Raw genomic sequence first — 24493 nt, 5'->3', positions numbered from 1 at the left:
CGTGCAGGGTGTGACCGTGAGCGCAGCAGCAGCCCTGGAGAGCTCTGCTGCAGGCTGGAGCACTGCCTGTGGGCAGCGACAGCAGGGCTGCTCTGGGAGCTTGAACCTGTGCTCCTGGAGCTGCCGGAACGCTTGTTTGTTGGTCTAGTAAAAGAGTAATTTCCTCTAAGAGCCTTGCCCTCGCCCTGGCACTCGTCAGTTAGCATTGGGAAGCTGTCAAAGGCTAATGGCCAAAACCAGAGCCACGCAGTGGTGAATGGGAGGGTGTCTGCGCAGGCAGCCTGTGGTGGGGGAGCAGGCACCCGCCTGGGGGTTGGTTTGGGTTTTTGTACTTTTTATCAAAGTGTTAGTGCTGTGTCAGCCACGCTGTTTCCTGCGAGCCCAGGTGACAGGCATGCACATGTCCCAGAGCTGGTTCAAGCCATTTAGCAGTTTTGGGATCTGGGATGAAATAAGCTGGGACGAGCCCGCTGGGAATGCTGCGGGAGGGGGATTTCTAGAACCACTCGATCCTTGCAGCCTGCCTGGCCATGCTGCTGATCCCTGGGGAAGAGGCACTGCAGTGAAGCACAGCCCTGTGCCCGGAGCCCATCCGTCAGGTACGGACCTGACCGAAGCCAGTGGGGACCGTGCTGACTTTCATCCCTGCAGGGTCCCTCTGCAACTGCCCGGCAGCAGCTTCGCTGCTGGTCCAGCGCTGTGTTGGGAGCAGTCTTGTGGTGGCACGCGGGCAAGAAGCAGCCCGCAGCAGGGCAGGAACCTGCTACTGAATTTGTTTTCAGCCAAAGAGGTTTCTTTTTATTTCTCCCCTTTGGTGAATCTGAATTTGTTTTCAGCCAAAGAGGTTTCTTTTTATTTCTCCCCTTTGGTGAATCTTTTGGGCTTACTAAAACAAACATGTTAGCTGCCAAAGCGCGACAGCCAAAAAACAGGGTCATAGGTGAGAAAAATACATGGAAGAGTCGGATGTTGCATAACTGGTGAGGTCAATCCCAAACCCCAGTGAACAATTTCTGTCTCCAAGCTTCCCAGGAGGGAAGCAAAACTTTGTGGATGGAGATGCTGTCATTCCTGGTTTCCCTGGGCATGTCTTCATGGCCGAGCAGCGGGAGCACTTTGGCTGTCTTGGCAAGTGGCAAACCAGCTGAAGCTGCACACAAAACTCTGACTGAAGCTTGTCCAGCCACAAATCTGAGGGAGATGGCTGCTCGGGAGGTCACAGGCTGGGTAGGAGACAGGAGAGGAAAGCGATGGGGAGCTGCCTGTACGCTGAGAGTGGTGTGGGGCCAGGGGCCGCCCCGCCACGGCCAGTGGGTGCACGTGCACCAAGGCATGCAGCAGCATCTGCACCCCTTGAAATTCGGTCCCCTCTTTGGATGGGGAGAGGTAACACTGCAGCCCACTTTCATGAGAAAGCAGAGATGCTCCCTCAGTGCTCTCGACGTGGGGCTTGGCCGTGCCTCGTGTAAGCAGCCCCTGGCTCCCCGCTGCGGCTGCAGTGCTCCCTGCCAGCAAGGCAGGGGAGGACCCTGCCTCTGCAAGTGCGACGTGAGCAAAGAGCCTTGACGGTAGCCAAGACACTTAAAGTAAAACTAATGAAAACCTTCCATGACTTTGGATTTAAAAGTTTGGTCTTCAAGGCGTATGATCCTTCACCTCGGCAGCGAGTGGCTCACTAAGCTGCGCCTGCACTTCTGAATCAGAGCAGGCAGAGCGTTAGAAAACGCAGCCCTGGGAACAGTTTGGCATTGGCAAGAGGACAAACAGGATGAATCCTAGGAGAGCTCTTTCACAGCTTGGCATTTATGATTCACTGTTGAAATAAAACGTATTCTGCAATTACACACCGTTCTTTGAGGCATTCAGCTACCGCAAGTCTAAGCAACACAATTGGCATCAGGCTCTTTTCTGCTTTAGAAGCGGTTCAGTTCTAGTCTGTGAAGAAATTAGTGTCTGCGTCATTATGAACGACGCCTCATCTGAGGGCAAAGAGGAACAGTGGCCGCTCTGCCTCACCTGAGGCGAGTGTCTCACCAGTGCTGCCCTCCCAGCTGGGTCCCGACGCAGATTTACTATCTCTCAGGGCCCTGCAAGATGCTAAAGGAGCCACGCAGAAGCCAAAGGCAAACCTCTCCTTGACTCCACTGGAGCCAGGATTTCACCCCCAGCCACCTCCTCCTACAGAAAGAACTCTCCCGAAAAAGGCAGAACAATGAAAAAAAATCATTGCGCATGGTGAGTTGTTATCCTCAGCGATTCCCACAGCCGTTTTATTGCCTGAAGGAGGAAGAACGTGAACCCTGGAGGGAAGAACTTGCCAAAGTATTTAACATTTCTACATCTTGCATGGAGCTAAAGGTTCCCAAAAAATCTTTAAAAATAACTGCAGAGATGTTTATTCAAGGCCCAAAGCTAGGCTAAGTAGAGTTTGAGATGTGGCTTTCAGGGGAAGGCAGCACAGGGGAATGAGCTGCGGACTCTGGCCTGGGGTTAGGGGGCCGCGGTGGCCAGGCCAGGCGCGTTCTGGCTGAAGCCACCTTTGTGGTTAGCAGGCCTGGGAGTGACTCGGTGCCTGCTGCTGCTGGGCCCAGGGAGGGGGAGCCGGGGGGGTTAGATGCTCTTCTGAGCACTCCCACCTGCGCTCTCAGGTCCCTGCTTCCCTTGTGGGGGGCCTGTGCCCCGGGAAAAACAGGGCAACGTCCTGCTGAGCTAGCGGCACTGGTGGCAGACGATGTCAGACATAGCTACCTTTTCTTCTTTATAGAAATGGTGTAATAATACTCCAAAATAATCCTCCAGAAAGAAAAAACACCTTCTTGGTGGTTGTTCTAACTGCCGGGCAACACAAGTGCGAGCCTCCTGGCCGAAGGCGGCCGTGCGGGCAGACACGGCGGGAGCTTGGCTGAGGGTGCCGGTGTCTGGCAGCCAAAATCCAGCTCCCCCGAGGCACGGGCACCCCCCGGGGCTAAGCGGGCACCCACCGCCCCACCAGTGGAGCCCTTAGCTCAGCAAGGCGTTTCTCTCCATCCTCTGACGCTCTCCTCCAGCCTCCGTCAGACCAAGCGAGCCTTCGGCCCGCCGTGCCGAGCGGCGGGGGCTGCTTCCCGGGATCCCGCTGCCCTACCACGCTCCCGGCACACCGGGAAAACCGCACCGGCTCCCGTCACGCCGCACCCGCCCGCGTGTTTTCGGCTCTTCCCAACCCGCGGAGCCCCGGCCGGGGGGGGGGCTGCGGGCACCGAAGGGTCAGGGCCGGGCTGAGAAGAGGTGAGCCCGGCCGGGGGGGTCGGGGGGCGGTGGAGGTCTCCCACCCCTCTCCGCCTCTCGCCCGCCCACGCAGGGGTCTGCCCGGTGCGGGGCGGGGGGCTTTGGGCTAAGGGGAACGCAGCCCCCGGCTCGCACCGGCGCCGCCCGCCCATCACCGTGGGACCCGGCCGCAGCCTCCGGTCTGCCGCTCCCTCTCGCGGCGGCCGCTCCGAGCGCAGCCGGCCGCCGGCGGGCAGGATCCGACCCCCCGGGCCCCCTCCCCGCCCGGGCGGGCAGGATCCGGGACCCCGGTGGGCTGCCAGCCGGGGCTGCTGCCGGCGGCGGGGCGGGGGGAGAACGGGGTCTGGCCCGGGAGGGGCGGAGGTAGGAGCGGGACCCCGTCGCGGGTGGGAGCGGGGCGGCAGGGATGCCGGCGCGGGGGGGGGGGGTGGGGGGTGTGTGTGTGTGAGCTGGCCGCTCTCCCCAGCTGGGAAGGGCACGGGGAGAAGATGCCGGAGCGGGGTCCGGGTCGGGGGGGTAGAGCGGCTCTGGGAGGGCTGGGCCGGGGCCCCCCGCGGCTCCCGGCCGGCCCTTTCCCCCGACCCCCCTCCCGCGCCCTGGTTTTGTCCGGGGGCAGGAGCCTGCGGCCACGTCGGGTGCCCGGGGAGGGGCCGGGGTGGAGCCGGCGGAGAGCCCCTCCAGCCCCGGGGAGGGGGACGGGGACGGCCGGGCTCCTCCTCGGAGGAAGGCAGAGAGGGAGCAGCACAGCCCGGGGAGGCGAGCGCCGGGAGAGGACAGCCGTGGCGGGGCGGGACACACACACACGGCTGCCTCAAACGGGGACGCGTTGGCAGAGGACCTGGCACCCACCCTCTGTGCCGGCAGGCTTTATGCGGGACGGAGCCGGCCATGGAGAAGTTGTACTTTGCGGGGAGCGGCGCATGGACGCTCAACGGCTCGCTGGGGAACGGCAGCCTCCGCCTGGAGAACCAGACCTCCGGGAGGAACAGCACCACGGACCCCCTGAAGAGGAACGAGGAGATGGCCAAGGTGGAGGTGACGGTCCTCTGCCTCATCCTCTTCCTCGCCCTGACCGGCAACCTGTGCGTGCTGCTTTCCATCCACACCACCCGGCAGAAGCACTCCCGCATGTATTTCTTCATGAAGCACTTGAGCATCGCTGACCTGGTCGTGGCCATCTTCCAGGTGCTGCCCCAGCTCATCTGGGATATCACCTTCAGGTTTTACGGGCCGGATTTCCTCTGCCGGCTAATCAAGTACTTGCAGGTGGTGGGGATGTTTGCTTCCACCTACATGCTCTTGCTGATGTCCCTGGACCGGTGCTTGGCCATCTGTCAGCCGCTGAGGTCTCTGCACAGGAGAGCGGACCGGGTCTCTGTCCTCCTCACCTGGCTGCTGTGCCTGCTGGTCAGCATCCCTCAGATCCACATATTTTCTCTGAGGGATGTAGGGAATGGGGTTTACGACTGTTGGGCAGATTTCATCCAGCCCTGGGGACCTAAAGCCTATGTCACCTGGATAACCCTCATGGTCTACATCATCCCCGTGTTGATGCTGAGCATTTGCTATGGCTTAATCAGCTTCAAAATCTGGCAGAACGTGAAGCTTAAGACGGCTCACGGGCCCAACGTGGGTCTGAGCTCCAGCTCCCGCAGCGGGACGGCCTTTGCCAGGGTCAGCAGCACCAGGCTCATCTCCAAAGCCAAGATCCGGACAGTCAAAATGACCTTCATCATAGTGTTAGCTTTCATAGTGTGCTGGACTCCCTTTTTCTTTGTGCAGATGTGGTCTGTGTGGGACACCAATGCTCCGCAGGAAGGTATGTCCTCTCCCCTCGCATAGCCCCACGTTTGCATGGACTGCTTAGCTCAGCGGCCACAGGGACACCAACAGCAGACTCGGGGGCTGCGAGCGACAGCCAGAAACTCTGCTCCGAGCTGGGTCTCAGGGGGCTGGGAGGGAGACAGGAAAAATCCCAAACATGTCAAAAACCACCTGACAGGCAGCAGTGGCTGTGCCCGAGCTTTCCTGGTGCAGGCAAGAACTAGCTTAGCCCCCAGCAAATCCAGGGCTGCTGCAACTCAGGGGTCGGGCTGTGCGGATGGTGGCTCAGGAGGCTTTCACTGTCCCCGGGTGTGCGAGCTCAGCCCTCCCAGGGCTGTTCGGGGGTCCCCGGTGGTTCGATTGCCCACCCTGGGTGCTGGGGCATGCCAGGGGCTGCGTGGCAGTTCAGCCCCGCACTGGTTGCAGAGAACTGCGCAGCGTTAGCGCCCGACTTCTTCTTTTTTGCTGTATTGTTTTGTCCTCACTGACTTCTTTGCTTTCTACTCTTTTGCCCTCTTTGCCTTCTCCTCTTCTCCCGTCTCCATCCACCCTGGGACTGTGCTGCTGTTATTTCGTCTCTGGAGCACGGTTCCTGCAGAAAGCCACTGATTTATGAGCAAAGGCTTTTCCTAAAGGATGTGGTGTCACTGATTTGCCATTTTTTATACTTGGCGCTGGCTGCTCCTGTCATCACTACGGTTGCAGACAGAGTAAAATGTATTACCCTCCTTGGTCTCACACACTTGTAGCTGTGCAAGTCTGTGCTGTCCCTGGGCGGAGGTGGCCGATGGTCCCTCTGCACTGGCAGGGAGAACCGGCTGGGAAAGCTTAAAAGACAAACTCTGCACAAGTTTGTGAGGCGGGAGAAAGGGCAAAAAGGTGCTTCCAGGGACAACTCTTCCTTGGATAGCCTGACCCAACTCAACAGAAATGCTGAGTCTGATGTCAAAGACTGATGAGGAGCTGTGACCCCCTCCCGGCTCCCCCAGCAGCCCTGCCGTGGCAAGAGCTTCACAGCGGAAGGCATGGCTCGCTTACACCATGCACTCTTCTTTAACCCTATTCCAGCTATACATTGCTCTGTGGAAAACCTGATGTCTCCTGCAGCCTGTGCACATCTGTTGTCCCGTAGACCGAAGCTAATGGCCTGGCTCCAGCTCTCCTAACTTGCCTTTATTGCTTCTCTGTGCTCCTTTTATTTCAGGTGAAGAAGTGAAACACAGCTTTTTAAACCTCCCTAGGTGCTCCAGGCAGCCATCTCTTGGTTTTCCACCTGATTTAGACTGGTTGAAACTTCTGGGTTTTAGATATGCCCTGGGATGAAGCAGCGTCTCTCCCTTTTGCTGTATTTCAGACCTGCAATCTCGAGGGCTTCCACCTGACTCATCGACAAACAAACCTCTGCCGCTCTGCTGATTCCTGCGGCGAGGAGCAGGGGGACGGCCAGGGTGTTCACAGATCGCACCCTGCCTGCTGCTCTGGGAAAGTTTCCCTTGCTCACCCTGTGCAATTGGCCTTGCGATGCTTTCTGCTTTGCTTTTAGGTAGGGTGGGAAGCTCCAGCCACACTGAGTTCTAGCAAACTTCCTTTTCCTTTACATTTCTGTTGCTCAGGGGCCCGTGTCTGCAGTAAAGGGTGGGAGTTTTGCCAGAGCACTTGCTGGAGACTTTCATGGCGCAGGGAGGAAAAGCCTCAGGTGGGTTATTGTGGACCCCAGCCCTTCCTCCCAAGCCCACCCTCCTCCTCGCTGGCTGCCCACAGGCACGAGAGGGACGGCAGGGTCAGACCTCTCTGCAGAAGAAACGGACTTTGCCTGCTGCGTTCCTGATGGTGTTGCCTTGTGTCCCGGATCTCTTTTCCGTTGCACCGAGGCTTGGGCTGCCGTGGCCGGGCAGCATCGCAGGGTGCCTGGCAGAGGTGTACCCTGCAGCAGAAAGGGAATTTGACTGTTTCTCATCTTGCAGGCTTTGCAGTCTGCATGGGCATAACATCAGAGAAGGAGGCGGGCCCCGTCACGGCTACAACACGGATGGGCTGACGAGCAGATCACAAAGGCTGTGTGAGGGAGGGTTGCCTACGTAGAAAAGGTTTAGTTTTCTCCACATAGGATATCATAAAGAGTGTCCCTGGCAAGGGAAAGTCTGTTCACACCTTATTGAATCCTAATTAATGCTGAGCAGGCACCCTGCAGTTTTCTGCCTGTGCATTGCATCCCGCAGCGTGGTGAGGTGCAGATCTCGGGCGTTAGCAGAGGGATGCACAGCGCTTGGTCTGCCGCCGGTAAAACTCTGTACTGTTCCCATCCGGCGCCTGGCCCGGCGTGCCACAGTTGTGCTTTCACCTTCACAGGGTGCAAAGTCTGCTGCAGTTTGACATGTGTCAGGGGTGAAAGATAAGGCTGTAAAGACAACAAGCTGAAGAAGCCCTCCTTTCCTAGTTAGCAAAGTGATAATCAGAGAGGTCTCACCCTGCTGTTACTGATCCACTTCAGTAGCTTTCTACACGGGTCTTCCTCGCTTCATAAAAACAACTTCAATAAAGCCAGGCAAGTGAAGTGCAGAAGCTGCACCCCTGCCCTGAGCAGTGCCGGCTGGGGCGGGGGTCCCAGGCTGCTGCCCGCCCGCCTGGCCCCACTCCCCCTCTCCCCCAGCCCTGCTATCGCCCTGCCCCGTGCCCCGGCTCCGCAGAACTTCAGGGCCAGGCAGCCCCTTTGGCGTCCCTTCCCCGCGGCTGCCGTGGGGCAGGTGGAAGTGCCTAAACGTGAGTGCTGAACGCTTCGCAGCCCGTCCGACTGCTGCGTGCCTGGGGAGGGGCTGGGGGTATCAGCCTGCTATCGCATACCTGGGAGAGGCAGCAGTGATCCCCACCCTTGCTGGCCGTGCAAACCTACAGCCTCTGTAAGTGCAGGTTGGAGCTACAGGTTACGGTTCAGGTATTGGCTTAAGCACTGGGCATCCTTCGCAGACCATTGGTTAGAATGAGGTTTCTGCTGCGCACACCTTATAGATAATATGTTACAAGTGGCATTGTGAGCTTTGAGTAGAAGTTGGCTTAAAGCACCTGTGAAGATAATAGTGAGGCTGTGAAGCAGCGTAACTCTGTTACATTGGTCCCTTAATCTCTGGAGCTGGTGCCCTGAAACGTGGGCTGTGAGCGATAGCATCTATCTGTACGTGGGAATTAGTGAACGGTCCTCGGTTCATTTCACTTCTGCAGCAGCATTTGCAGCAGAGGTCCCGCAGCCCTTCCCCGGGCACAGCCTCCTGCCTCTGCCGATCCCTCCTGGCAGCGCAACACCCCCAGCCCCGCTGCTGGGGGATGTTCGGAGCCTGGGGAGAGGGAACGTCCCTGAGGGGCAGAGCTCGCTCTTTGCAGCCCCCCTTGGGGATCTCCTGCAGTCGTGCCGGGGAGGGGAGAGATCCACACTTAAGACCTGCCCTGCAGTAAGCTCCATGAAATTCAATTTGTCTTCCGCAGAGAGGCAAGAGCTGAGTCAGCCATGGCTGGATTTTTTTTTAAGTGGATAGAAACGCTATGATGTATTTCAGGTCTTGCGCCTAGGATTTGTAAGCCATTCCCCATGGATTTCTTTTAGCGTATGGTTGAAATTAAAAGCTGTTGGACCAGACATCACTAGAGTAGGAATTATGCATGAGTTGGCTAAAGGTGAATTTGGAAACTAGTATTCATTATTCACACTTCTTTTCTAGTTTAAAAAACTGCGAGTGGATTTTTGCAGAGGCAGAAAGGGACCAGGAACAGCCAAACCCACTTATGCATCCTTAGTGCTAGTGCGTCCCCTGAGAGCATGAGGAGATGAGAAGATGGGCTCAAAGCACGGGGAGCAGAATAAAAACTCTGTCCCCTGCCTGCAGCCGCTTCATGGGGGTGCTGCTCCACGGGGGGCCGGGGCTGCCCCTCCTTGTCCCGGCTGCCGTGGTGGGTGCGAGTCCCACCGTACCCTTCTCACCAGAAGGCACCGGTCTGACCTCTCAGGTGGGATGGTCTGGTCCTTTGTGCTCTGGGGAAGGAGAGCAGCACCCAGAGACCTGACGTCCTGGCACCATGCTGCCGGCATCGCCTCCCGTCCCCAACGTCACGCTTGCGGCCAGCAGCCATTGCCAGGCTCCCAGGCTCCATTACTGAAATGGGAATGGCTGTCGGTTCCCCTGGCAGAGCGTCGTATGTGAAAAATTAATTCAGGGGGAAAGAAAAATGCCACCACCCCCCAGGGCTGGGAGAGCGCCGGGCAAAGAGGCTTGGATGGGGCTGGGCTGGCGAGCACTGTCCTGTTGGCTGGGTTTTGGTGGTTGGGACAGCCCAGGAGCAGGGGATGCTTCCCACAGCCCGAGTGGATGAAAGCCGGTAGTCTGCCCCAAATTGGCCGCTGGTGGGGAAAAATGAGCCACCCAGATCTTTTTGTTCCCAGTCCTGCTTTTTGCCATGGCAACTCCAGGAGGCCACGCTCCCTCCTCCCCGCTTTGGGCACGATAAAGGCAAATTGTGCAGAGGATGCTGGGGGCAGCTCTGCCTCTTGGCGAGGCATTTCTAGGGTAACGCCGAGCAGGCAGCAGCGCAGGAGCTGGATGGGGGAAATGCAGCTCTTCTGGGGGAAAAAAAACCCTAAACCCAAGTTGCTTAAACCCAGACTCACTTCCCCCCTTTTTCTTTGCCAGCTCTTCTTTACTGATATACTGACCGTGGTGTTCCTGCAGGCAGGGCAGCCCACCCCTGGCGTGGGAGGAGGTGTTGCGGTGCCGGCAGAGCTCGGGGCTCTCGGCAGAGCCCACCATGGCGTGTGCCCGGTGCCCACCTCCCCAGGGCGGTGGTTCTCGTGCCCTGACGCTGCCGTGCTTTCTGCCTTGCAGCCTCCCCCTTCATCATCGCCATGCTCCTGGCCAGCCTCAACAGCTGCTGCAACCCCTGGATCTACATGCTGTACACGGGGCACCTCTTCCACGACCTGGTGCGGCGCTTCCTCTGCTGCTCCACGCGCTACCTGAAGTCACGGCCGGCGTGCGACCTGAGCGTCAGCAAGAAGAGCAACTCCTCCTCCCACGTCCTCAGCTGCAAGAACACGAGCCAGAGGAGCTTCACGCAGCCGTCCATGATTTGAGGCATCGCTGGCCAGGACATTGCGCCGCTGCTGTGCTGCCTCCAGCGCTTCCCTGTGAAAAGCTGGGATTTGGACAAGCAAGGGCGTTTCTATATAAATAGGTGTATATAAGTCTGTGCGCGTGTAAGCATGTACAGCGGTTGTTATTTAACTGAGGCAGGAGTTGGGGGAGGACTTCTGTGTTCCAAGTTTCAGTGCTGCCTGGGACTGGGCACCAGGGACCTGCTTCTGAGCCCCCAAACCACTGACATCGGTGGCTTTTAGACACCACCGGGAGGGACAGGTTTTGCCCCGAACGATCCCGCGCTGCTGGGGCAGGTGTGCTACGTCCCCGTCGGATGCAAGGGGCTGCAGCGCGGGGTGATAAGTGCCACCCCGGGCACCCGGGCGTCGGGCACCCGGCCCCACCGCCGGAATCCCATGGGATGCCAGCGCCTGGCTGGGGCAGAGCCGCGGGCACTGCGTTCTCAACACGGGCGCGATTGCTTTGCTTGAAGCGCTGTGGGGCAGAGGCAGCCCCATCTCTGCATCCCTGCATCCCTGCATCCCTGCTCGGTGCCAGTCCTGCTTCCCCCAGCCCGGGCCTGCCGGCGGCACCGCCGGCACAGAGCAGGGCAGTCCTGCCGCCACGGGCTGGGGGGGGGACAGCGGGGACAGGTCTGGGGACAGGCGTCCTGGGGGGCAACACTAATGGCCGGGTGTCCCTACCCCCCCAAGCTGTGCTCCGTGTGCTGTGTGAGGCTGGGCACACGGGTCAGCAGGAGCCAGGGGAGCGGACACGGCGGCAGGGCCAGGGGATCTGTGCAATAACACGTTTGCCGAATGTGCTCAAAAGCTTCTCTGAAGGCAGGTGTGTGGGATTACAGCTGGACTCCGTGGGGTTTAACAGAGAAACTCCTGTTGAGTCCCCTGAGGCCAAGCTTTTGCTTTGGGTTTACCGCAGATCGCATTTAGTCTTTTACACCAATGCAATTTTCTTGCTCTGTAACGCACAAGTTCATGCTTATGGCATGGATTTTTAATTGTTAAGAAATATCTGTAAATAAAGTTTTCTCACTGTGTTGTGATGGAAAGTGGGAGGGGAAGTGCAGAAGGAACACTAGACTAAGAAAAGGAAGGAAACCGATGGGAAACAACGCTTTGAACACAAGACCCAAGTGCGCTCAGCGTAACGATGCTTTTGTCTATCGAGTACTGCACCAAGCACTTCAGATCTGCACACCACTTTATTGCATAGCATGAAGCTATGCTCCTGCCTTTGCTCACACTGCCTCCCAGATCTGCAGCTGGGGGGGATGTGCAGAAGCAAGGCCTGCATGCAAAGGGTAATACAATTTGGCCTTACATTTTGGGAATGAATATGAAAAATGCATTTAAAGGTGTACTTTATTTTGTCACTGTCATCAACAGGTACATTTTCACCTTTCATATCCTGGCATTCCTTTGACATTTTTGTAGTAACTTCAAGTGAGCTCTCAGCACATTTGCTGAATACGACCCAGCACATTCAGTCTCAGCATATTTTACCAGGCTGGTTTATATTCTTAGGAAAGCATATAGCATTTTCCTCCCATGTTCACCTTCTTTCTCCTTGACAGTATTTAATTCCTGCACAAAACAAGGAGGGGGGGGGGCGTCCCATTTTATCGTGAACCCAGGGGCCTGGAGCATTCTCTGTCTGCCGGGAAGGAAAGGCAATGTGGCGATAGATGTTACCAGGAGTGATGCACAGAGCAAGGAGGAAGCTTTGGGAGAGGCCGGGCATTGCCTTGCGAGCCCTGGTTGCAATTACTGGCTGTGGTTTCAGGGTCAGGCAGGCGGGGCCGTGCCCCCACTCGTGGGATACTGCGTTCTCCAGCCGAGTGATGCTGCAGCCCGTGGCTGAGCTCCCGTGCTGTCCCCGGGCTGCGGCGAAATGGGGATGGGGAGAGAAGCTCCAGGTTTGTCGCAGTGGAAGGATATTGAACGTGCTGCTGAAAACCTTTTCATAAGGGTCAAAAGAAAAATAGAGGTGCTGACACGTGAGCGGTGTGTGTTCCACGTGCGGGGAGCCCATAGAACACTGCGTTGGGGAGATTAGAATTTTGGAGGTTTTTTGGGTTCAGGCTGTGAACTACTAGAACAAAAAAGATTAAAGAGAGTATAATCCCAGTATTGTTTTTAATTATTTTTATTCCCACAAAAAGCTTTAAAAAATGCTCATGATAAAGTGTTTTTGGAGACTTTTTTCCCCTACAAATACCTAAATATCTTTTTTTTTTTTTGTATCGCTTCATCCATCTCGAGGCTGGGAGTTGCTAGAGCATGGGTGCTGTATTGCTATGGAATAATGGGAGTCCACAATCCCAAGCCATTGGAAGAACACCAATAGAAAATCTGGCTCTTTCTTGTCCTTGGCATGGCACTAGAAGAGATTTCGGCTCCAAGTCTTTGTTGGAAGCCGAGGGAAAAAAGCACATGAATACAATTGAGAATAACCTCTGAACAACGAGACCTCCTGGGCCCTGATTCAGCAAAGCACTTAAGGCCAGAGCCAAAAAAGCATTTAAGTGCCTCAAAGTTAAAGTACGGCTTCATGGAAGATGGACTAAACAAATCAATTGACAACACAGGGGAGGAAATAGCTCCGAATTGGACTTTTTTTCCCCCGGTCCCTGTGTTTTCACTGGAGCCGGAGCGGCTGGGAGCGGGCAGTGTCCTGAGGACGCTCCCTCCTCCGCTCCCCCCCGCACATCTGGGCGAGCCCCGCGGGATGCTTTGGGAGGGGACCGGCTGGAGGGAAGGGTGCAAGGCAGCACGTCGGATGCGGGTCTCCTCCCGAGGGGTCGGCGTGGTCCTGCCCCCCCGCAGCCTCGGTCGCTCCGTCCCAGCGCCAGGACAGCAGCTAAAGCAGGGCAGGGCACGGAGCAGAGGGACAGCCCTCGCCGTGTAAGATAAATGCATTGCTGTAGGCTAGAGCTTACTCAGCATCAAAGAAGCAAGCACGTAGTAAATATTCTCCCTGAGAAACAAGCCAAAGCTTGACTGAGAGCCAAGCTTATCATTTCTCAAGTGACGTTACCAAAAGCCGTTTGTTCTCGTTGCTCCCCATGGTGCTGCCCGGCTGCCCTCTCTGCAGCCCCAGCGCGCTCGCGGGCGATGCGCAGGACAGCCGCCCGCCTATGCCGTACTGCCTGTTGAATCCTGACCACAAAGCATAACGATGCCCCATAATTGAGTAGTGAGTGTCAAACTGCCACAAATGGGTTTGCAGCTGCCTGTGGCCCAGGCTCAGCACATACTCCCAGAAGGCAGGCACAACGTTTCATGCACTAATTGATCTGGATTTCAAAGCTTTGCTGAAATGCAAACGGATATGAAAAAAAAGTTTGTTTTCACTATTCTATCCATAAAACTTTTGTGCAGCGTGATTTAATACAGAAGCTTCCACAACAACAATTATTTGCAGCAAATAATAATTCATATGCGAGTATTTCTCTCAGTGTCATGCTAGACCGAAGGGATGGAGAAGCAGGCAGGGTTTGGTCTGTTGTCCAGCAGCATCTCTGCGCCCTCGCTTCTCACTCTGCAGCTGCAGGTCGTGGCCCAGGGCTGTGGTTCAGGAGATGCTGCAGTCCCTCCCGCAGGAGCAGGGCATGATGCTGGGGGTCCTTGGAGGGCAGAGGGCTCTGCCTGGGCTGCTCGCTGAGCCTCGATGGGCTTCTCTTCTCCTAAAGCTGCTGGCTTTGGGATGGAGGAAGGGGCAGCCCGGCGTGCCTCCATCTGCAGGGAGCATCCCCGGCAGCCAGCACTGCTGCAGAGCCCTGCCGCACCGCGCAGGTCTCTGGGGCGGGTGTCCGTGTGCCCGAGGGCAGGGCACGCTGCAGGAGCCAGGGAAACCTGCGCAGAGGGGTGGTTGTGCGAGGGCTGGTTGGGGTGGCCGTAGGGACCTAGATCTCCTTGCGGAGAGCGACTCTGATGTTGCTGCAGATCTTGGAGAGTGCCTCGAAGAGCGGGTCGCAGAAGGTGTGGATGCAGAGGGAGTAGATTCGGCTGACGCACTGGATCTCTATCAGGTAGCTCTTGATGCAGGGCACCACTGCCCAGATGTGGCAGAAGGAGATGAGGGCAAAGAGGAAGCCCCAGATGACTGCCAGCGGGATGCCCAGGATGGCAGAGAGCAGCCGGTAGCACCAGTACTTGCTGACGGTGAAGGTGGTGTAGCTGGTTTTCCAGACACCGTCAAAGCTGTATGTTCCCACAGGCTCAGCTATCACATCCTCAAAGTCCACCTGGGAGGAGAGAAGACAGAGGTAAGGGGGGCTTGGCGGGGATTAACATGGGCTCCAGGGCAAGGATGAGGATCTGCTGCAACCTGAGAGGAGAGCCCGAATGGAGGGGTCTGGGGAGAGCAAGGGCCGTGCTGGGGAGGACGGCTCCCCTGCACCCCCCCCGAGCAAGGACAAGCCCCCATGCAGCAGGAGAGCCCCTGCCCTGGCAGAGGTCGGAGCGGGAGATGGCGCGGGGCTCCCGGCACAGCCTGGCCTCAGCCCATGGGCAGCGCGGTGCGCAGGCTTAACCCACGGCACGAGACCCCAGGCTTGGCTGCTCCAGGACACGTCCCCTGGTCCCAAACCCCGAGCTGTGGATGCTTCCAGGTGCTGGGGCCAGGCACGAGCCCTCGGAGCAGGAGCTGTGCATGGGAGTGTTTACTCCAGAGTTCGCCAGAGCCCATTCCTACACTTTTTTAGCATTCAGGGACACGGGCTGCCTGCTTGGCAAGAAGGTGGTTTGTGCTAATAAAAATCCAACCGCCCTCTCGATTTATGATTTATTTATTTATATATGCAGAGGCGAGGTGCTCAATTCTGGCTGTCTGCGTTCTGTCTGAAGAGGGAGAGAGATCGGCTCAGCCATGCCCTTACAGGGATAGTGCTGTTATGTGCAGGCATTGTGAGTGTCTCTGAATGACAAATACGCTTAAAAGCCTCTGAACTACGCATACAGATCTCATTGAGGTGTAACTCATTTCTAGGGGATACGTGAGCCAAGCTACTTGTCTTGAAAAATAGCATGGCCTTTTCTTGGGAAGCTAATGTGTCTGTTTGTACATTTATGTTAAATTGCAATATCCATTCTGGTTTTGGAAGCACTTTGATCATAAAATCATTCTGCATCATCTTTAATTTCCTGGAGCGGATAGGAGGTACTGGGAGAAATATTGCCGTGGATTAGGAATCAGCAGCCAGGTTAGCTGGTCCCGGAGCGCCTGTCAGCAGCTCCTGGGAAAGCCCTGCTGCCCAGGTGGGCTGGGGATGGAGCAGCAGGTCACTGCACAGCTGCCTGACTGCCTGACGAGCTCATCAGGGGATCAATTAATGAAGGGAGTGGCAGGCTATAAGAGAAGAGTCTCTGCCTTGCTGCTTCTTTTGCTAACAGTGCACCAGGAGTGGGTCTGGAGGAGTGCTGGAGGCAGAGGCTGAATCCTGAGCTGAGCCTGGGCACTGCCCCAAAGTGTTCAGGGACCAGCAAATGCAGGTACCGCTCTGTTGCTCTATTGCTTTGCCGGGGAGGAGGCTTTTAAAGCTCTGCAGAGCTTCTGTGGCCAGTGCCACCGCTGTAACTGTAATATGGTCTCAAATTCTGGCTGTTGCACCACAATTCTCGGGATGGGTTTATCTATGGCCACGGAAACCCTTCAACCTGCAAAGCACTCTGTTTCCCTGCTTCCCTCTGGTGGATGCCTCTCTCCCTGCTGTGCTTTTAAGAGCATTATGTGCTTTAATGCCCAGGGTGGTTTTGAGTGTGCTGCTGCCCACCGGAGAGTGGGGAGGCTTTGGCTTTCTGTTTGGGACACTGTCAAGCGGCAACGGGGTGAGTTGTGCTCCCTGTCCTGGGGCTGGCTCTGCCCTCCCTCCCCAGCCTTATCGGCTGTGCTATTTTTAAGGTGGGAGGAATGCTAGGTAGCTAGAGCAAACGCTTTGAGAACTTCCAAAGCTGATGAAGCAGCAGTGTGGCCATCTCAGTGGGTGAGCTTGAAAATCCTCTTATAGGCTTTTAGGGATCTCCCAGTGGGAAAAGGAGGGAATGGGGCTGGCATGAGGGGTTAGGGATGGCCTGGAAGGTGCTGGCATTACCCTCCAGTAGTGGCTGGTGACATCTCCAAGCTGGGGAGCACGCAGGCGTGCCCCAGAGTGCTGCCTGGCTCTGCGGGTGAGCGGGCTGACGGCTGCCCCGGTCCTCGCCGCGCTGGCAGCAGGATGGTGCTGCCGCAGCCCTGCGCCTTTCGGAGCCCCGGGCCAAGGCTGTTGAGATGCACTGGCACGGTGCGGCATGGATGTGGGACGTGCTGTTGGAATGCGCTGGAGATACCGAGGTGCCTGGCAGCTGTCACAGGCACGTCTCGCTGTGCCGGAGGGGTGCCCGTCTACAGCTGTCGCTGTCACAGCTCATCTGGGGGGGCTTAATTTGACCGTGCCACGATTTTAGCTGTAGTAGTGTTTTAATGCACAAATGCAGGCTTGCATTTCACCAGTGTGATCGAGGTCACGGCCTGTTACAAAGCCTTTGAGAGCAGGCTCAGTGCGTGCTGCCCCTTCTGGCATGTCATCTGCTTTGATCTCCCAAATACAGTTTTAACAAAACCCTTCTATCTCCTCCTGTTCTCCTTTGGGCCAAAATTATCTTTGGTATAATGCTAACAAAGCTTGGAGCAACCACGCTTCAGTGGTCAGCATTGGGGAAAATGTTTCCCTGCTCAGCCAGGCTGAGCACTCCTCTTGATCAAAAATAGACAGAGGCGGCTTGCTGCACCTTCCTGCTGCCATGTGGGAGAAACAATCTTCTTCCAAACAGGACAACACATATCTAAATGCTCTGGTGCTCTGATTGTCAGGTCTTGAAGACTAGCAGTCTTCTTTCAAGGTTCCTTTCAAATCAGTGGTAAGGGCTGACCCTGTTTTATTTTTGGCTCCCCCACTTACTGGTACAAAGGAGGGCAGCTCCATAAATTTTCAAGGTACAGCCATGAAGTTGGAGAGTGCGTTCCAGGAATGGGAAGTATTGCATGAATTGGAGCCATGCACACCACGCAGCCCCCCAGCCAGCTCCTGGGTGCTCCTGGCAGCAGGGTTGTGGCTTGTAGCGGGTTACGTCCCTGCAGCCCCAGGTAATGCCACCTCTGGAGGCACGTATCCCAGGGACTTACAGCCCTGGCGGAGGTCAAGCCAAATACAGAATGACAATACCAATATAGTGATTGCATTAAGGAGGCAGCGATGCTTCCAAAACACAGTGCTGAGCAAGTCCTACCTTTACAACGTCCTCGTTTATTCGCTTTGGGTCTCTGTTCACCAGGTCAATCTCCTTGGTGAGCTGGTCCTTGATGATGATCCTCTCCTCCAGCTCGGTCTGTTCCTCTGCCATGGCTGCTCTGCCGCCGGCTTGGCTCCGGACGGTCACAGGGCAGGGAATTGGGGCTCTGCTGGAGGAGGACCTGGGGGAGGGCAGGGTGTGGAGGCACTGGCCCCCCCCGCTGCCCACTGCAGCTGCCCTGCAGCCCTGCGCCCCTGGCAGTGCTCCAGGCTAAAATTAATGTCGTGCTTCCTGCAGCCGCTCTAAAGTGTCCCTTAAAGGGGCTTTGCTGGGGACAGCCCCCTGCGCTGTCACCTCGGGGGGGGGCACACACACATCTGTGGGTGGCTGGTAGCCCTCGAGCTGGGGCAAGGGTGGCACAGGGGGGTGGGTGTGCAGCCCCCCAGCCCAGCTGTGAGGGTGGGAGTTTCCTCTCACATGGAGAGGCAGCGTGGGAGAAACGATGCCAAAACTGGGGCAAAAGTCCTCAAAAGCCTGAGAGAAATAGTTGTTGATGAGGCAGACTGCTGTTTGCAAATCTGTAAATGAAGTGGCTCAGGGGAGACAGGAATTGTGTCTATAAATGTCACCCAGAGAAGCCTCATTGTCCTGCGACAGCCAGCGAGCCTTGGGATCCCTCCGGGAGCCTAGAAGGCGGCTCACAGTATCAGCTTGGATTCCTTCAATTCCAGCTTTTTCATACGGAGAAGCTTGAGGAAATCAACAGACCAACCCACAGATCTCTAATGGTCCTGCTATCTCCTCCGTGAACACTGGGCACAGTGACATTTAGCGTATTAACGAAGGTTTATTTAACTTGTGCTGTATTTTGATAATCCTCATCAATGTCTCCAGTGCTCTCTTGGTTTTTGCAAACTGAAGATTTGTTTAAATCAAGTCTGGTGGTGCTGTGGGTGCGTGCTTTTCCTTTCCTTCACGCAGGCAGTGCAGGCAGCCTGTCTGCACACCTTTTGTGCTGATAGAACACAGCAAGAGTGAGAAGGGGTAGAGAGGGAAGGATGTATGGCTGTTAAGGAGGAGGGATCAGTGCCCCGGAGGTGTCTGCACAACTGCTGAGCATGGCAGAGGCTGCTTCAGAGCTACTGTGCTCGGCTGGCACAGCAGGGGGGAGGTATTTTAACTGCATAAGGCTGCTGCCTTCCAAAAAATCAGTGTCTGTGCAGTGCTGTCTTTATCAGACCCATGTGGCTTGGTGCCGGGAGCCTTCAGCGCTGCAATGGCTTTGTTCCAGCCCTTTGAGTTGATATAATACAGTGCAAAAATGGGATTGGGTTCTTTCATTTGGCTGAGGTGTCACAGGTCTCTCAGGCATACTCATTTTTCCCTGAGAACTTGTGACGGCGAGGGCCTGGCTGAGTGTCACTGCAGGTCGAAGGCTGCCAGACTCTTCTAATTTCTGCTGCTGCCTGTGGTGTTTTTTCAGTACTTTTTCTGCAGTCGGGGTGGTACCTCAGTCTGGAAACTGTTTTTCTTGGGATTTCTGCTCTAGTGAAAGCAGATGTGGTGATGCCCTGGGGTATCACATATCTGTGGCTAACACCATGATCACTGCAGCTTGTCAGAGACCTCCCCGACTCCTCCTGTAGGGAGAGAAAGGGCAGGACTGGGAGTGGGAAGGTAACCATGCAAACCCATGGGGTATTGCAAAAGTAAAGGAGGCACCTCTGGAGAAGGGACAAACTCTGTAAAGGGTTATGAGCGTGGGGTTGTGGGTTTAAACCTGTGCGGGCTGCTTCTGGAGAGGAGCGCCTATCGGCGACCCTGTCCTGGCTGCGTTCCTCTGGGTGAAAGGATGCTGGAAAACCCTTCAGCAGCACCAGTTCCACATCCCTGGATCTCTCGCCAGCAGGATGGCTCAGTCTGGCCCTATTCCTTTGCCTTCCTGCAGGGTGAGTGCAGCAGCAGCCACAGCTGCAGTGTTAAAATGCACCTGGGAGGCAGCGAGCTGCTGCCTGTGGTAAAACATGCCCAGAGCTGGTCGGGTGTGGGAGTACCCAGAGCCCAGCTTGAGACAAGCTGCTTGCTGGTCTCTGCCCTTCGGCAGGGCTTTCGGGCCCGCGGTCAGTCGGTGACCTGCCCCTCCATCCGCGGTGCCAGCACCGGCTCCTCCTTGGCAGCAGCAGCTGGAAGAGCCCAAACCCAGCACGGGCTGGTGTTGCAAGTAAAAAAATCCTCCGTGCTCCAAAGCTTTGGGCATCAGCTTTAAGGCCAGACCTGCTCTGTCACGGCTGAATTGCTCTCTAACAAAGTTTTGTAGCACCACCACTGCGATGGCTAAGCACTTCAAGCTAGATTGTGAAGGGTGTTTTTGCAAAATAAGCTGTTTTTCCCTTCCTCTGAGCTGAGGGAACACATTGCTGGTGTGAGCGGGGCTGTGAGCGGAGGCGGCATGCGTGAGTAACCGCCGTCTGATGGAAGAGCGATGCTCGCTTGGCCGGGAACCAGCGCCGAATTTAGGAGGCACAGCTGCTCCTGGCAGTGCTGTCCCCTCACAGGCGGAGGAGTGTGACACAAGGTATTTGCTCTGCTGCATTTTTCTCGACCTGTCCCACGTGGAAGGCTTTACGCTGGGAAGGGGGAGGTTTGGTGACCTGCCTTCCCCATGGTCTGGGGGGGCTCGGCTGGCTGCCCCGAGACCCGGGGCCATGCTGAGGGACAGCAGCGTGGTCGTGGGGATCAGCACACGCTGAGCCCTGCCCCACCTCTTGTGTGGGATTTCTAACAGCGTGAGTCACTTGCTGTCTTTAGGCTTGGGCTGGGCTGGTCCTTGCTGCCTGCACCCAGGCATGCGGCTTTGCTGTCCCAGGCGTGGGAGTAGGAAAATGTGAACCCACGTAGTGGTTAACGTGCAGTTAGTAAGTGTCTCAAGTAGCAATGAGAGAGGAGGAATATTCTGTTGCACCGTAGTTACTATAAATAAATCTATTTCCGAGTACTTTAAGGCTGTGAATGGGACACCATGTAAAAGCTGCTGGTGTGCAGAGGCTGCAGTGGACTACCAGTAATATTAGTTTGTTGGTAACTAGTGACAACCAGAAGTTTAATTGCTAAGTATAGATGATAAAACAATAGCAGTTTTAGCAAATATTAATGCTCCCCTGGGGATGGATATGGATGAGAGATGCATTGAGAGAATTTGCTGGCCATGGCTTGACTTGTGGAGACCCTCTCCCAACCTGGCCATGCAAGAGACAGCCTTTAATTTCTTGGCAGTGCCTTTCGCTAGTACCAGCTCACACATCAGCTGCACAGCAGTAAAGTCGTTGTGCCTTTCAATATAAAGTCCAGCTTTTGTATAGCAAATGCATTCCTCCTTCCAGATCAGGGGCTTCTCCTTGCGGAGGTTTTCTTGCACCAGCCTGCCCATGCTCCAGGCAAGTCCTAAGCTTCAGCTGGTCCTCTCGTCCCGGGAGCGCAGTCGCCCTCAGCCAGCCCTTGGCCATACATCTGTCTAGCTCTGCGTGTGGAGGAAGGGGATTCAGGCTCACGCAAAAGACTGAGCAGATTGAGTGCTCCTGCACGCATGGAGCACACTTGGGTGTTTTAAAACCCAGCTCCCCACCCCAGTGCAGGAATCTGGGGTGTGCCCATTACCAGAGGATGGCTCCTACCCTGTAAATGTGATATTGCTGGTGGCCACTGCACTGAGAAGCCTCTTTTGTTCAGCTCTTTGCTGCTGTCATGCTTTCTTTCCCCTTCTATGAGCAGCTCCTCTCGAAGCTTTGTGCTGCAGCACTGGCAGAGAAGGAGGTGCAACTCGGCTGCTGCTGGGGTCACCATTTTGGTCTGGAGCTTACCAGAGAAGCAGGGCTTGGGCATGTGGCTTGGTCCTCCTCATCCTGAAACCTTCCCAAACCGTCGGGCACCGCTTAGGACATGAAGGAGACTCCACTTCTTCTGTTTAGCTTGGAGTGTTTTTCCTATGCTCCCTGTATGTCAAGTCTTTTGAAGGCTTTTTTTCTCCCAGGAAAATGGAGAGTTACACATGCAGGAGAGGTGATGCGGCAGGACCAGGGCAGGGCTCGACAGTGGAAGCGCAGCACATGCCTGCTCAGTGCTGCTCGGGTCACTTCTTGTTCTCTGCTGAACAGACCTTCTCCAAAACAGATGCCATGAAATGCTTGCTTTGCCTCTGATGCGTGGAGTGGGTGCTGCTCCCTCCACTGCTCCTCTGTGTGTGTTGGAGCTGGGGGCCTGTGGGAGTTGAAGCCCACCTGCACTGAAATTCCCATCTTTCATTTTGAGAACATCTGTTAGGAAACCTTGTGAGAAGTTTCCCTCTGCAGAAACAAATAGTTACCATTGCCCCCCCCCCCCCCCCCAAGCCTTATATGTGACTGCAAAGGGAGTATTGCTTTTAGAAAATAGATTACCAAAACCTGGGCTGCCTCTGGGCTAGAAGGACTGGTGCTATGAACTTAGAAGCCTTCCAGAAGCCAGATAAATAATCTGCTGCTTGGTCCCAGCAAGTAAAATACATTTCTTTCAAGCAGAGAAGAATAAAGCAGCAATAAAGCTTGCAGAAATCAAAGCTCCTATGAAAATAAATTGACCAGAATTGCAGTGAAGGAATAGTAAAGAAGGAGGAGAAATTGGGAGCTTTTGCTATCAAGTCCTCTGAGAGTGTGCGGTATGCTGTGGGAGAGAGGAGAGTCAGGTACAAAGTGATGCTGGTAAATTAAGTCATAGGTTAAAGCAGGAGGAATGGCTCGGTGCTTAAGTTCTGACCTCAGGGGCTTTTAATCCTTCAGCTCAGTTTAGCGTGTGTAACAAGGAAAGTAAATGAATGAGTATTTCAAGCGAGTGGAAAGTGCTGCCAGATGGGAGTGAGGGTAAGGGATCAGCTCTGCCTTCAGTGCTTGGAGCAGAGCTCTCCTTTCATCTTTTTTTAAAAAGCAAAACAAAACTACCTTTCATGTCTCCATCCCACGAGCATCTTTTAGCTCTTCTGACTATCTGTTGCAAGTTAAAGCTCAGTTTTAATGATCTATTCCCTAGTGTTACTTCTCCCTGAAAATGGGAGCCTGCCAGTGGTGGTAGTGTGATCCTGTCTTTTGTTTCTCTTGCATAGTACCACCGTGATGCTGTAAGTCAGAAGCTAGAGGCTGGGTCTCCTCTGGTGGCAGGAGAACGTGTGTGCAGGCTTGGGAGTGCTGGGGATGAGGTTCTCTTGTTTTGGGTAGAAATCTGCAAGCCTGGCCAGTGAGTCTGCAAACACCTGATTCTCTCCTTGTCTGTCTTTGCTGGCTTGAAAGAGCACCAGGATGAACTGTGGGCAATGACTTTGTGCCATGTGAGGTTTGCACTATGCAGCATCTTGAGTTTCATGTACAGAAATCATTATTAAAGTAAACAAGTTGAACTGAAATACACAGGAGAAGCAAAAGCCCCAGGTAAGAAAACTGTTTAATGCACACTTTTGCTGGTCAACTTGAGAACACTTGAGGGGATTATGTGTGCTTCCAAGTGAACGGGATGTGTCTTCTCCATCTGCCTCAAATTTCCTCTCTCTGTTCCCGGTGTTTCCTCTCTCTCACAGGGACTGCAAACCAGAACTTTCCTTGATCACAAACGGCACCTTGCCCTTTTCCTGCCTGGATCTCCTCTCTGTTATCATGAAAGAGGAATCCAGTCCCGCTGGAGCTATTTGTGTTGGAGCCCTTGGATGAAAAGCCTGACCCCCGTAGGACTGGTCCGGAGACCAGTGCCCTGCCTCCCTGCAAGTGGCACAGGGTCTTTTGCGTTTAGGCTAGTCCTTGCTCTTCAGTCCTCGAGTGCTAACGAGTACTGAAGATACAGAGGGTAGGGGTTTAATGGCATTACCATTTCAGAGGCAGCTGAAATAGGTGGCTGGCAAATAAAAGTTTGACTAGAAGCTCTGTCATGTCTAATATCAATTAAAATTAAATTTCACTGAGGAAGTACAGAAAAACATTCATTTATCATTCAAGTCGTCGCCTTAGTTTGTTTCAATTCAAACTGTTTTGCCCTTTAAAGAGAGAGAAAGTCTATGAATATCAAATTCATGCCCCTGTGGATATACGACCACCTAATCTTTTTGCATTCTTGTCTCTGTTGTAAATGCTGGGATAGGAGCTCGAGACCTTCTTCCCAGTAGGTTGCAGTGGGCTGCGGGTGCGCTGCTGGGCTGGGGAGCGAGTGCTTAGGGCAGGCAGGTGCTCTGCCACTTCTGCAGATGGGAGCGGGCTGGGGGGCAAGTTTAGGGTCACAGAGCAGAAGCTGGACTGTCCTGGTGGAAATACTTTTCTTTATTTGTAGTGGAGCCCCTCAACGTAGAGTAGGGATGGAGAGCTCAGCTGTGACAAAACAGGTAAAGCTGCATTTCATCCTATGGTCTACAATCAACAATTCTTCCTTTTATCTTAGTTATGAACTTCTTTTTGCTTTGGACATACTTGCCCTGAATCTCTGGGATGCCCAGATGCTGAGGGCGCAGCAGCTGCGGTCAGAGCCGCTGGGTCTGGGCTGTTGGTGATGTGATGCAGCAGTGCCCGATGGCTGAAGGAGAGGGGGCTGCCCTTCAGCTGGGATGTGGGAGACCTGAGGAGATGATATCACATTAAGACACCCCAGGTACTTAAGAGTTTCTGCTTTTAATGCTGTGTCTAACCATACCAGTGCACTGGGTATCACACAAAACATCTGCAACTGTGTTTCTTGTTATGCAGTGTGTCAGGCACTAATTGAGCCCCTAAGTAACTGCTAGCTATTTCCTAATTCCCTCTTAATCACATTCTTATGGCTGTGGGCAAAGCTACATTTAAAATGTTGAAAAAATGACTCTGTCCTGTATCAGATTAGAGGAAAAAAAAGTGCCCTAGGTGCTGGGGTAGCCGGGAGGTTTCAGCAGAGCAGTCACCCTTCTGCAATGACTTTGCCCGCTGTCGCCGGCCGCCTGCAGCCCCGCGCCAA

At 55.1% G+C, this 24493-nt stretch overlaps 2 protein-coding genes across 2 annotated transcripts; one reads left to right on the top strand and one right to left on the bottom strand.

Annotated features, from left to right (window-relative positions):
* Positions 1-4068: 4068 nt before the first annotated feature.
* On the top strand, positions 4069-11832 carry OXTR (oxytocin receptor). Its single transcript, XM_029996348.1, has 2 exons — positions 4069-5086; positions 9960-11832. Exons 1-2 carry the CDS (start codon positions 4156-4158, stop codon positions 10205-10207), a joined length of 1179 nt encoding a protein of 392 aa, XP_029852208.1. The 5' UTR covers positions 4069-4155; the 3' UTR covers positions 10208-11832.
* Positions 11833-12406: 574 nt separating this feature from the next.
* CAV3 (caveolin 3) lies at positions 12407-17701 on the bottom strand. The gene is made up of 2 exons (XM_029996390.2): positions 17498-17701; positions 12407-14478 (listed from the first exon to the last, which is right to left on the bottom strand). The coding sequence occupies exons 1-2, from the start codon at positions 17609-17611 to the stop codon at positions 14137-14139; spliced, it is 456 nt and encodes a 151-aa protein (XP_029852250.1). The 5' UTR covers positions 17612-17701; the 3' UTR covers positions 12407-14136.
* Positions 17702-24493: the final 6792 nt, after the last annotated feature.

The sequence above is a fragment of the Aquila chrysaetos genome, chromosome 20 (genome assembly GCF_900496995.4).
Source record: "Aquila chrysaetos chrysaetos chromosome 20, bAquChr1.4, whole genome shotgun sequence".
Taxonomy (NCBI): domain Eukaryota; kingdom Metazoa; phylum Chordata; class Aves; order Accipitriformes; family Accipitridae; genus Aquila; species Aquila chrysaetos.
The sequence above is the reverse complement of the archived record's forward strand: the minus strand, read 5'-3'. Positions and strand labels throughout refer to the sequence as shown.

Excerpts from the sequence above, each read along its gene's own strand:
- OXTR (XM_029996348.1), top strand. The coding sequence starts at position 4,156 with ATGGAGAAGTTGTACTTTGCGGGGAGCGGCGCATGGACGCTCAACGGC. Across the intron at positions 5,087-9,959 it reads CACCAATGCTCCGCAGGAAG|CCTCCCCCTTCATCATCGCC; the intron begins GTATGTCCTCTC and ends TCTGCCTTGCAG.
- CAV3 (XM_029996390.2), bottom strand. The coding sequence starts at position 17,611 with ATGGCAGAGGAACAGACCGAGCTGGAGGAGAGGATCATCATCAAGGAC. Across the intron at positions 14,479-17,497 it reads TAAACGAGGACGTTGTAAAG|GTGGACTTTGAGGATGTGAT; the intron begins GTAGGACTTGCT and ends CTCTCCTCCCAG.